The 12448-nt window shown below is 51.3% G+C and overlaps 1 protein-coding gene across 2 annotated transcripts in view; it reads left to right on the top strand.

Moving 5' to 3' along the window:
* Positions 1 to 2304: 2304 nt before the first annotated feature.
* PLCG2 (phospholipase C gamma 2) overlaps positions 2305 to 12448 on the top strand; it is a 150291-nt gene continuing 140147 nt past the window's right edge. For both annotated transcript variants that reach the window (XM_087419882.1, XM_087419883.1), the window contains exons 1-2: positions 2305 to 2409; positions 7651 to 7888. In XM_087419882.1, the coding sequence (XP_087276008.1) occupies positions 7696 to 7888 (193 nt within the window). In that variant the 5' untranslated portion in view covers positions 2305 to 2409; positions 7651 to 7695. The remainder of the gene's footprint in view (positions 2410 to 7650; positions 7889 to 12448) is intronic.

The raw sequence follows: 12448 nt of genomic DNA, 5'->3' as shown, positions 1-12448 counted from the left end.
TTAAAAATAGTCAGCCCTGCTGATTGGAAGGGGAGGCCTATTTTACCTCCATTGTCTCATTGAATCTTTACAATCATCCTGGGAAGTAGGTACAGTTGTTATACCCATTTTGCAGAGAGGGGAACTGAGGCATCAAGGAGCTAATGGTCCAGTGCACCGTGGCTGCTAGCAAATGGAAGAGGGTTATGGGAAAAAACATGCACATACTTGAGGACTGGTGAGGGACGCAAAACAGAAAGTGGAGACAATGCTGATTAAAAGACAATTTTCTTTCAGGTTATTCCCCCCTCCCCCCCTTCTTCTTTCTTTTTGTGTGAAAAGGAAAAGAAAGTTCCCTCCACCCTTTGAGGTCACTTCCTGACCCATTTGTGAATCTATGTGGAGTGGTTACAAACTCACTTCTCCCTGCATGAATGCCTCCTGTTAATGCTGGGGATGGGCAATGGGCCTGTGTGCCCATGGGCTCTGGCACCAGACAGACCCGGGGTTCAAATCCTGCCTCCACCAGCCACCAACTTAATGCCCTTGGGTCCTACCACAACCAACCAGTGACAGGGGCTTTCTGCCATATACGTCTGAATATACAGGGTGGCTTCTCCCCCTACCCATCAAGCTTTGGAAAAGAAGTGTCATTCTGTATTCAAGTCCTCCTAGAACAGGGGCTGCTGCCTCAATTACTTTATTTTGAACAACCAAGTTGAAGTTCGAGAAAAAGAGATGAGGAGCCCCAAACACTCCCATTTATTACACTGGATTTCTTTACCTGTTCACCTGAGGGTAAAAAATGAGGCAAAGAAGAAAGGCAATTAAAATATGAAAAAATCAAATTGCCATCTACTATGACCATCACCTCATAGACAACAGATATATTAACTCCAAAAATGCTGGAGGCTCACAATCGGATTGAACGAGAGTTCTTTAAATTGAAGCATGTTCTACATGTTCTTTTCTTGCTTGATCGCTGGGACCAGAGAAAACTCCAGCCAGAATTAGCATCTGTCTAGACAGAGGTTAGGAGCTCAGGCTTCCTATAGTCTCCAAAACGTATGATGGCACTCTGTCTCATTTCATCAGCAAGAAGCTTGACATGCTTCCCTGTACATGTAGATTTTGTAATAATAAATTATACATGTGTATGGTTATATTAACATATCACATACATTATATAACATGTACCAAAATAGGAGTGTTGAAAGGATTAATGGAAATAAACATAAGTTGAAGTTCTAAAAAAAAGAAAAAGGAAATTGAACCCAGATTTAGCCATTATTCCTGGGAAATTGGCCCCATGATTCCAAGTGGTTGAGTTATAACAAGCCTTTCAAAGATTTCTTTAAAAAACAGTGCAGTAAGTGATGGGTGGTGAAGAGCACTGGTACGTCTCTGAGATGGGAGCAGCAACAGGAATGAATCCACAGATTTTCTAAAGTCAGCGAATGAGCCCTGTGGCTTCAGACACAGTATTTTCAGTCAGAGCAACATTCACAGATTCGAAATATGCTGTAACTCAAGCCCCTTAGGAGTAAAACTGGTGTGCTCTGATTGCTCTGTAGGCGACCCTAAAGCTGGCTCTTCTCACCATGAAGACACTTGTATCAAAGGTGCACATGAAAGGTGTGAATGAAATTGCTCCGTGAAACAGGAGAATGGAAAAAAGCAATATTTCTCCTAAAGAATGTTACATCATACAATATGTGACTTGAGATACGCACGTGCAGCTAAATGAATCACAACTAAATACCATAACTAGGCATCTGACTATGTCATCTATATGCCTAGATGTTTATACAGTGAGCCATAAAAAATCTTTTCCTTGGGAAAATGGGCGATCGAGTCCCTGGTATTCTACGTTCCTTACAACAAACTTTTGGGGCTGGCACTATTTTGATCCCGTCTAACAGATGGGGAAACTGAGGCTGAGGGCATTTAAGTGGCTTGCCCCAGGGAGCAAGAGGTGGTTTGACAACAGTGCAGCCTCAGTGACGATTTCAAATTAGTCAATTTGAAACAGCCAACTCTCTGAGCAGCCAACTCCGGTGATTGAGACAAGTCTATTAAATGTACGTAAAACACGTGTATGCAGTAGGCGCTCCATAAATGCTACGCTATCTGGAAGTTCTCTCTCTACTTCGCAAGTGACCTGGGGCAGGTGGCCTCCCCTCCTGCTGCCTCAGTTTCTTCCTCTGCCCGCGGAGGCGGGGTCCCAGGCCGGCCCGCCCCCAGCGGGGACGCCGCGCCGGGGAGCTCGGAGCGGCGGGCCGGGCCGGGGCGGGCCGGGGCGCGGGGGGCGGCCCCGGAGCGGTCACGTGGCGCGCGGCCGCGGCCGAAGCAGAAGTAGCAGCGCCCGCGGTGGAGGGCGTGCGCGGCAGGGAGTGCCCGGAGCCGGGACCCGCGGCGGGGCACGGCCAGGTGAGCGGCCCGGCCCGGCGGGAGCGCACGGGGCGCCCGGGGCCCCGCGCCGGGGGGCCCGCGCCCGGGGAGCTGCGTCCAGCGGGGACCTGCGCCGGGGCGCAGCTGGCGCGCGCAGGGGTGGGGCGCGCCGTCGGGGCCCCCGCCCGCTGCGCCCGTTTCCGAGGCGGTGACGGCGGGGTCCGGGCCGGCCGCTGGCCACGTTCTCGCCCGGGGCCGGCGCCGCTAGGCCGGTCGGTGCCCTGGGCGGCTCCGGCTTTGAATGGGCACCGGGAGGAGGCGGCGCGGCTTGCGGTCGGAGGGGCGCGGGAGCGCTGGCGTTGGCGTTCAAGGCTCTCGTGGCCGCGGGGTCCTGCGTGGGGTCGGGCCGTGTTTCCCGGCCACCCCTGTGCTCAGGGCTCGCCGACTCGGCTCGGCCCGGCCGGCCGCCGGCACTTCCCCGTATTACACAGGTGGTTGCGGTGGGTGGGTGGCTGGGCGATACCACGGAAGGCGCAGCCGGTCCCCAGCGGAGACTGGGGGAGTTTTCCGGGGATTCGTGGCTCCTTCTCCCACCCCGCGATTGAAAGCATGATTGTGTGTGTCCATGTGTGCGCTTTCCTGGTTCTGTTTTGGAATCTCAGAGAGGTCGTTACCCCCACAGCGGAAGACTTCGAGTGAAAGATGTGTCTCCTTGGGGCTGGGGGTTGGCGCCTGGATTCCGGTGGAGGCCGGGGAGGGCTCTTTTAGCATCCTGGGCTTGGACTAGACTGAGAGTATGGTGGGCTGAAGCGGGTGACGTGGCTCAAGGGAAACAGGTGCCCTTGTCAGCCAACTTAATTTGAATTTCAATTCCAGCTCTGTGACCCTGGACACCTTGAAGAACCTCTTTGAGCCTCAGTTTCTTCCCCTGGATACTGGAGCCACCCAAGCCTACACTCCAGGGCTGTGTTGAGAATTTAGGGCTTATGTATGGAAGGGGTGCCCGGGCTAGTTCTTGACCCTCTGGTTAAGGGCTTTGCATGGTGCTTGGGCCATCATCCTTAGCTACAGTTATTTGGGGAGGCCTTACTGATTTAAGGGTCCGTGCCAGCCCCGGGCGGTTACCCTATTACAGAGGTGTGTGTGCCGCGTGTGTACCAGCTCAGGGACCAGACACTGCGAGCGCCGGTGGTGCCGAAATTGTCTAATGATGCTGCTGCCTCCAGTCACTGTGCACCCCGCCTCCACTCGACCTTGAGCTTGTGAGGCAAAGGGGGGATCGCCAGGATTATTCCTTTTGCTGGGTCAAGTCAGTGTAAAATTGCCAGTGAGAAAACTTAAAAACACTTTTTAATTTAGAAAACAGTCAAAACACAAAAAAGAAAAGCTCATCCGTTGTGTCACCACTTAAATTAGTAAAAAGTCAAGTCATTCCTTCTACCCTTTTCCACCCTTCGAAAGTACCTAACCATTCTCTCTGGATTTATAAGCAGACAGACTTTAAAAATGTAATTATCTTATGCGTATTTGTTTGCAGCTTGGTTTTCATCTGTCTGTTGAATCTTTCCAGATCACATTGCTAATAAATGGTCCTCATTCCTTCCAGTAGCTACGGAGCATTCTTTAACCTGCATGACCCATTATGTATTTAAGGGGCTTCCCCCTGCCCCCATTGGTGAGCATTTGAATTGTTTCCTGGGTTTTTGTTCTCTTTTTCTTTTACAAATGATGTCTCGGTGAACATCTTTGTGCATGTTTTTTCCTGCACATATGTGATTATTGGATCAAAGCATTTGCATGTTTTACGTTTTAATAGATGCTCACAGGTTGCCCTAAAAAAAAAAAGTTGAACCAATTCACACTCCTACCTGCAGTGGCTGACACTGCCCGGTTCCTCTGGTGAGACTGTGTATCCCCCACCCCCCATGCTGCAGGGTGGGCGTGAGATGCAGCAGTAACGTCCCTCCAGCTGTCGAAGGGCTGGTTCGCTCTCAGGGATGCGACTGTGCTGAATTTATCTCAGAATTGTTTTGTGGGATTTTCTATGAAATCCTGTACTGGCCTAACGTGTGCAGAGAGCACCGAAGATAAGAAAACCTCCTTGTTTCCTGGTTCTGGGTCCTTGGATCCCAGAAGTTTATTTTAAGGAGAGAGAGACATGGGAAGTAGAAATGGTAAAACCTCGTCTTGAATCCCAGCCATGTTTCTATCAACACAAGTCATTTTACAGAGTTACCCCGGGGAGGATGAGAAACAGGAACAACAAAGGGATTTCAAGGCTATTTCTTTCTTTTTTTTTTTTTGAAAGCAGAAGCAAAATGGAAATTGCCTGTGATGGTTAGTGCCCTCCCCTGGGGTCAAGGCTTCGGAGACCTTCTTGCCTTAGTTGCAGAAGCATCGAACTCTGGAAGCTTGAGTCGGGAGCTGGCTGGATTTTGGTGGTTGACTCCAAGGATCTTGTGGCCAGGAGGATGTCTTTCCAGTTCTTGGCAAGAGGCAACATGAGACTTGATGTTTATGGTTGAGCCAGTCCACTGGGCTTCTGAGCTGGAAGTAACTGGAATCCCGGGAAGGTTAAGTCCACAGCCCTCCCCAGAGCCAGAGTCAGAAAGAACTGAGGGCCCTGGTACCTCCCTGCTGGCCGATTTAATCGGAGGTGGGGGTGTTGTGGTTGCAATTCATGCCCTGCCGCATGTCGGCCTTGAGACCTGGGAGTGGGGAACCCCAGAGACGCATGGCTGGGGGCATCAGCGTAGTGAAGAGCTGCAGAGCAGGGGCCAGGTTCAAAGCCTGGTTCTGCCACTTTCCAGCTGTATGACCTTGGAAAGTCCTTTCACCTCTCTCGAGAGGGGCAGGGGGCTCCCAAATTAGTTACTGTCTGGCCAGATTCTGCCACGGAATTCTGAATTCCAGAAGGCAGGTGCTGAAGGAGCAGGGGTGTGGGATTCAGACCAGGGTTCCGATCCTGGGGCTGCCACTCGTCTGCTTGATCACATCGTTTCACCCCCCAGGACTTCGGTTTTCACCTCGGTATTTCCCATTGAGATAAAGGAGATGAACCACGTAGAGCAGGTGCTGATTTGGGGAGGGCCAATAAACAGCTAGTTTAGCAGGATGAGACTGGTCACGGGCACCTTGTGCATCCCCCTGATCTGGATTAGAGGGTGATGAGGTGGCAGGCTCATTTTAGGCAGAGTTCTTGGTGCACCCTATTAGTCCTGCCACTGGGCCTTTGCTTAAGCCTATTCCTGTGACTAGACTGTTCCCTCCTGGTTCATCTGTTCTAAAGATTGGATTCAGATGCCCTCTTCCCCTAGAAGCTTTCTTGGAGCCCTCTAATCTCCCAGCCTCTCCCCAGACTAAGTTCGGGGCCCCTTGCCTCTGCTCCCTTGGCGGTACCCTGCCCCTGCCATGTCTCTGCTCCTGCATTTACCTCTTTACATTAGAATCATTGAGCTGACTGGTCTGTCTCCTCGTGGGCAGAGAGCAAGTGTAATTCATTTTATCTCTGGCTGTCAGCACACCTGCCCAGGTGCCTTTGGCTCTGGGTGTGAGGTGGAGGAAGGAGGGGGCAAAGGGCAAGGCCTGGGCCTCTGCCACCCCCTCCATTTGCATACTGGTCCCCAGCTCAGTGCCTGGCATAGAGTTGACACTGGATTAACGCATTGACCAACTGGCTGATTAGTATGATCCGAGGCCCTGCTAGATGCTAGGGGCCAGGTGTACATTGTAGCTTTTAGTCCTTCCAGCCCTCCTTGAGGGTGGTGGTGTTATCCCCATTTTACAGATGAGGGAACTGAGGCCCCTATTTTGAGCAACTTGGCGGGAGGCTGTGGGAGCAGAGCCTGAGTGGAGGCCCAGACAGCCCCAGCTGAACACCCGCCTCACCACAGAGTAACAAGTGTGGGCTCCTGAAGGGGTTTGGTCGGGGGGCGGGGGGGGGACAGAGGAGATAAAGAGACACAGAACAGTTGATGGCAACAGTAACAATAGCTAAATCTGAGGAGCACTGACTTTGCAGTCATGTTACAAGGGCCTGAGGCAGACTGTCTGGTTTGATCCTTACAAGAACCTTTGTTCTTGTAATCTGTCTTCCCCTTTGCAAGTGTGGAAACGAGGCCCAGGCCCTTAAGTGACTTGGTGTGGGGTCTGCAGCTAGCTAGCCTTCCATCCCGGTCCCCTTGAGTGGCAGGCAGTGTGTCTTTGGACATCTGGGAGGCAGAATGGGGGAGTGGAGTGCAGAGAGAGGCTCAGGGAGCGACTGCAGGGTTGAGCAGAGGCGTGACGTCACTTCACTCTTGTTCTAGAAGCATTCTTCTGGCTCCTGATCTGAGAGTGGACTCTAAGGGGCTGGGGCAGAGGCAGGGAGACCAGGTAGTAGGTAATTAGAACCATCCAAGTATAAGATCCTAGGAGGAGCCCGTGAAGAGGTGAGACGGGCTGGATTCTGGATTTGCTGATGGATTGGCTGTGGTTGTGAGAGAGGCCAGACAAGGATGGCTCCAAGATCGGGGGCCCCAGCACCTCTCTGATAAACATCGACTGTGCATGGGAATAAGAGGCGATCAAGAAGACCTCCGGGACGCTGAGCAGCACGCTACGTGCTTTGCTGGTGGCATTGCATTTCAGGCTTCCTAACTGTCCCTACACTCCCACTTTAGAAAGGATGGAGGCTTGCAGAGGGCACACAGCCTGCCCGGGGCCACACAGTCAGCAGGACCCTGCACCAGATTCAAACTTGAGGCTGCTGGGTGGGCCCTAATGTTTTCTGTCCTTTTGGCCCCATTTCTATGCAGAGGTCTCCAGGGACACACTCAGAAGTGTTCTGTTTTTTTTTTGGGTCTGTTCCCAGCCTCACTTAGAAAGTAAAGGGATAGTTAGAAGTCTCTAGGCAGGATAGAAAAGGATGCTGGTGTTGGGGCAGTGGGAGGTGGGAGCCGTCTGGGCTGCTTTGGCTATTCAAATATTCTACAGCATAGAAGTGTTTGGGGAGGGAGGGGCGTCACTGCCAGGCTGGGGTGATTTGGTTATTCAAAGCCAGGATAACGGTTGGGTCGATGAGGTCAAGGGGGCTCCTCCCACACCTCCACTTCCATTTAAACCTCAGTGTGTCCTGCCTGGGCTCTCTGAGTGGTCAGCCATTCCCTGCCACTAGAACCTTCTCTGAAAACTCATCCTGATGGGCATGAGGCAGGATTTTTGGCTCTTGAAGTCCAAGCCCTGTTAACTAAATCCCCCTCCATTAACTAAAACCAGTTCACTCCTTTATTCTGCCTCCAGCCTCCTACTTCCCTCACTGCTTCCTTCTCCCTGGAGGGGCCGGCAATGAGCACCATGGTCAACGTGGACGCCCTTCCGGAATATGAGAAGAGTCAGATCAAGAGGGCCCTGGAGCTGGGCACAGTGATGACCGTGTTCAGCTTCCGGAAGTCCACCCCGGAGCGGCGGACCGTCCAGGTGATCATGGAGACGCGGCAGGTGGCCTGGAGCAAGACGGCCGACAAGATCGAGGGCTTCTGTGAGTACCCGCCCCCGGGGCAGTGCGGCCCCTGCACTTCTCACCTTCCTGCCTGCCGTGGTCACTGCAGTTGTTGGTTTGATACCTTCTTCTCTTCTAAAAATGCAGGTGTGGCCACTTGGTCTGGGTCTGTGATGGCCTTTAGAGCAGGAGGGAGAAGTTCAGCCAGGAAAGCGCTGGTGAAGGAGCAGAGGCCCTCGGGGGCCAGCTCGGAAATGACAGACACACCGCTCACCTGGGCTGGCAGGGGCGCGCCCCAGGTCTTCCGGCACTGGGGATCACGTGTTGATGGCCAAGCTGTCTGGCCTCTTAAGGGCTGACTGGCTGGAGCTTGCTGAAACTTATAGCTTCATAGCCAGATGCCTGTTTTGATTTATTGCAAACCACAGAGCGAGAGGCCTTGCCTTTAGCTCCATGTGGACAGAGCGCGTCATCGAATGTTCTGTAGCTTTCAGATGAAGTTCTGGCCCTGGTGGAGGTGTCTTCTTTTCCCCACCCCCCTTAGATTGGGCAATTGCTTCAGTTCCTAAAGTTTCTAAGACTGTTTTTAACACACAGAGTAAGGAGACTTAAGCAATTTTCAGTTGCAGAGACTTGCTTTAATTTGCATTTTTTTATTGACTACTTTTCAATTGAAAAATTAAAACGTACACTTGGGGTAAAATCAGTTCATTAGTAAATGTCTCTCTTCCCCCAGCCCCACCCTGTGTTCCAGAGGCAAGCTCATAACTAAGCTCTTTTGTCTTCCAGAAGTGTTCTATGCTTCTATAATGTGTGTCATGTTTTTTTACACAAACGGGTACCTCCTGCATACACTTCTGCACTTTGATTTCTTTTTTTAACTTAATAATTATCTTGGAGGTGGTTTCTTACCAACACATTGTTATGCCTTATTCTTTCATGGCCACATAGCATACTGGCTGCGGTGTCACAGGTTAACCCCTGGAGATGGACATTTGGACATTCCAGTCTTTTCTATTAGCTGCAGCAACTATACCTGCATTCTTCTTCTTCTTCCTTTTTTTTTTTTTTTTTGGTAACAGCTTTATTGAGATATAAGTCACATACCGTATAGTTCACCCATTTAAAATGCACAATTCAGTGGTTTTTAGTATATTCACATATATATACAACCATCACCATAATCAATTTTAGAACATTTTTATCACCCCAAAAAGAAACCCTGTCCCCATTAGCCATCATCCTGTATTTCCCATCCTCCTCACCTGGCCTAAGTAACCACTAATGTACTTTCTGTCTCTATAGAGTTCCCTGTTCTGGACATTTCTTATGATGGAAACATGTAATATATGGCCTTTTGTGACTGGCTTCTTTCACTTAACCTAATGTTGTCAAGGTTCATCCATGTTGTAGCATGTCTCAGTAATTCATTCCTTTATATGGCTGAAAAATATTCCATCATATGGATATTCCACAGTTTTTTTAATCCATTCATTCATTGGTGGATGTTTGGGTTGTTTCTACTTTTTGGCTCATATGAATAATGCTGCTGTGAACAGTCATGTACAAGTTTTTGTGTGGATGTATGTTTTCATTTCTCTTGGGTATATGCCTAGGAGTACAGGTGCTGGATCATATGGTAACTCTATGCTTAATCATTTTAGGAACTGCTAGACTATTTTCCAAGTGGTGGCACCATTTTAAATCCCACCAGCAGTGTGTGAGCGTTGTCTTTGCATTATTCTTTTATGCACACGTATGGGTACATCTGAAGGACAACTTCCACTAAGTGTTATTTCTGAGTTAAAAGGTACGGGGTGTTTTAACTTTCAAGGACACTTTGGCAACACCCCACAAAAGCCCACGGGGTGTGAGGGGCCCTGTTCCCCACACCCTCTCCACACTGCGATAGGGTTCTGAACTTTGCCATTCACAGGGAGACTGGTAGCTTGGCGAAGTTCTTCATTTGATTTCTCTTATCCTGAGTGAGATTAAACAGCTTTCCGGAAGGTTTCTCCTGGCTTTGGAGCCAAGCAGGTCTCAGATGGCACAGAGCCACAAGCCCTGTTTTGAAAATACGCATGCTCCCAGTTTTGTTTGCACTGGCCATGCTCGACCTCCCAGGTGGCCCAGAGCCTGTTGCAGCTGGGGTGGGGGTGGGGGTGGGGGCCTGCAGGAGGTGGAGCGGCCACTGATGGTCAATACAGGTGTGCCACACTGAGAGTGGTCTGTGGGTCCTTTCTCTTCTTGACCTGCGGGTCCCAGGTGTGGCTGACCATCAGAAACACCTGGGGGGGCTTTTAAAAGTACAGGCTACTGGAGCCTTCTCCTGAAGCACATTCTGAGGGGCAGGGGACAGGATTTGTCTCCTGAAATCCATGCCCTGTTGTTCTCCACCCTTAGTTAACTAAAAGCAGTTCTTCCTTCTCCCTGGAGTGGCTGAGGATGGCTATCAGTTACTACGTTGGTTGGGATGCAGTATTTTATTCAGCTCCCAGGTGGTCCTGATGACTGGCCGGGTTTGCTGTATACTGCTGAGACGGTCCATCCATCCTTCCATCCTCCCATATCTGAATGCCTGCTCTGCCCGGCACTGCTCTAGGTGCTGGAGATACAGCAGGAATTAAATTGGCTTCCACTCCCATGGAGCCGACGTTGTGTGATTAGGTACAAGCAGCATGGACCTTCTCCAGCATCGTTGGTTGAGTTTTGCTCTGTGGCTGTGGGCAAGTTATGTCCGCTTTCTGAGATTTAATTCTCTCATCTGTAGAATGGGAATCATATTTGCGTCCACCTCACAGGATTGTGGTTGGGAATGGATAAACGAGTGAGTACGTCAGAGTGGTTCAACACAGTGCCTAGCGTGGGATACGCGCTCAACCCGTGGGATTGGCCGCTGTTATTTTAGCCGTTGTTGCTGCTAACGGGTGCTGCCCGGTGCTTGCTTAGATGTTTGGGCTTTTTCTGGAGGGCAGCAGGGATCCACTGAAGGGTTTTCAGAAGGGGGATGATGTGAATGGATTGGGGTTTTGAACATGCCCTGGCTGTCCTGTGTGAGAGGGCTGTGTTGGTGTGTTTGTAAAGTGACGGAAAAAGCCAGTTTTGGGGTAAAGAGCTTAGAAATGGTGCTCCCTTGACCACTTTGAGAGAGCAGGTCTTCGGGCCCAGGATGGGGACTCTCAGGGCCACGTTTCCAGCCTCCTGTTGTGGGGGTGATGTCCTGAGGGGAGCCCCAGCTGTAGCGTTTCTTCAGGGGCCCTAGTAGCAGGAGCCTGCAGATTACCTGAGGCCTGCAAGGGGCAGGTGAGCATGAGGGAGCACGGGCGTGGGGTTCTGGGGTACTTGACAAGTGGCATGTGACTTCTGGACAGGTATCCCAACCCCAGGCAGGCCTGGGTGAGGGTAGACATGCGTGGATCCCACTATCTAAAGCAGCGAGTGGCTTTCAACCAGGGCCACCTCCCTGCTTCCTCCAGGGGGATTTGGCAATGCCTGGAGATATTTTTAGTTGTCATAACTGGAGGCGAGGGGGTGTGCTCCTGGGTCTAGTGGGTCGAGGCCAGGGATGTTCCTAAACATCTTACGATGCGTAGGACAGCCCGTATCACAAATAGTTATCCAGTACAAGATGTCAGTGGTACCAAGGTTGAGAAGCCCTGGTCTAAAGTCATGTGTTGCTTTGCTTAGAGCCATAAAATGTCACTGGATATAATAGGGTTTCTCTTTGGACCCTGTCATGACGGAGCTATTTCACATGGTCAGCCCATATTTCCCATCATATTGGCTGCTAGACTCTGCTGAGAGAGAGGAGGAAGGATGGAGTCCTGCCCTGGAGGGGAAACCGATTCAGCAGCCAGCCCTTGCAGGATCGTGTGATCGGTCCCACAGTGTGGGTACCATGTGAGGAAGGAAGGCTCTCATCCATCTGGGTGTGGGGAGGTGGTAGGGAATGAGGGGAGGCCTCCTAGTGCAGGAGTTGCTTGTCTGGAGAGTTGAGGGAGGGGCTGGCCAGGTGGCCAGCGGATGGCCATCTCGAAGTGGGGTCAGCAGTGTCGTTGAATGTGAGTGAGTAGATTTGTGGGTCAGAGACTTGGGCAGGGCTCAGCTGGGTGCTTCTTCTACTCTGTGACCTGGACTCAGGTCATTTGGTGGTACTCAACTGGTATGTCATCTGGTCTGGAAGGTTCCAGAATCTTCACTCCCTCATCTGGTGCCTTGGTGGTGATGGCTGGAAGCCTGAGCTCAGCAGGAACAGTTGACTGAGTGCCTGCTGCCTGGCGGTCCCGGGGTAGTTGGACTTCTTACATGGTGCCTGGCATCCCCTCAGGGCGCGTGTTCCAAGAATCCTAGGCAGAAGCTGCAGGGCTGCTTATGACTTAGCCTCAGAAGTCCCAGAAAGTCACTTGCACCGGCTCAGGTCACCAAGGCCAGCTCGGGTTCAAGGAATGGGGAATCTTCTCTTGGAGAGGGAGTGGCATGCACGTCCAGGGTGGGAAGGAATTGATGGTGGCCACCTTGGCCCCAAGTGACCATGAGAACACCTGGACTCTGGATCCGGACTTGTAGTTCAAATCTGCATTCTACCACCTACTAGGTGGG

The sequence above is a fragment of the Ceratotherium simum genome, chromosome 30 (genome assembly GCF_057802395.1).
Source record: "Ceratotherium simum simum isolate JZ-2026a chromosome 30, ASM5780239v1, whole genome shotgun sequence".
NCBI classification, from domain to species: domain Eukaryota; kingdom Metazoa; phylum Chordata; class Mammalia; order Perissodactyla; family Rhinocerotidae; genus Ceratotherium; species Ceratotherium simum.
Note: the sequence above shows the minus strand (reverse complement) of the source record. Positions and strands in the feature narration are given on the sequence as shown.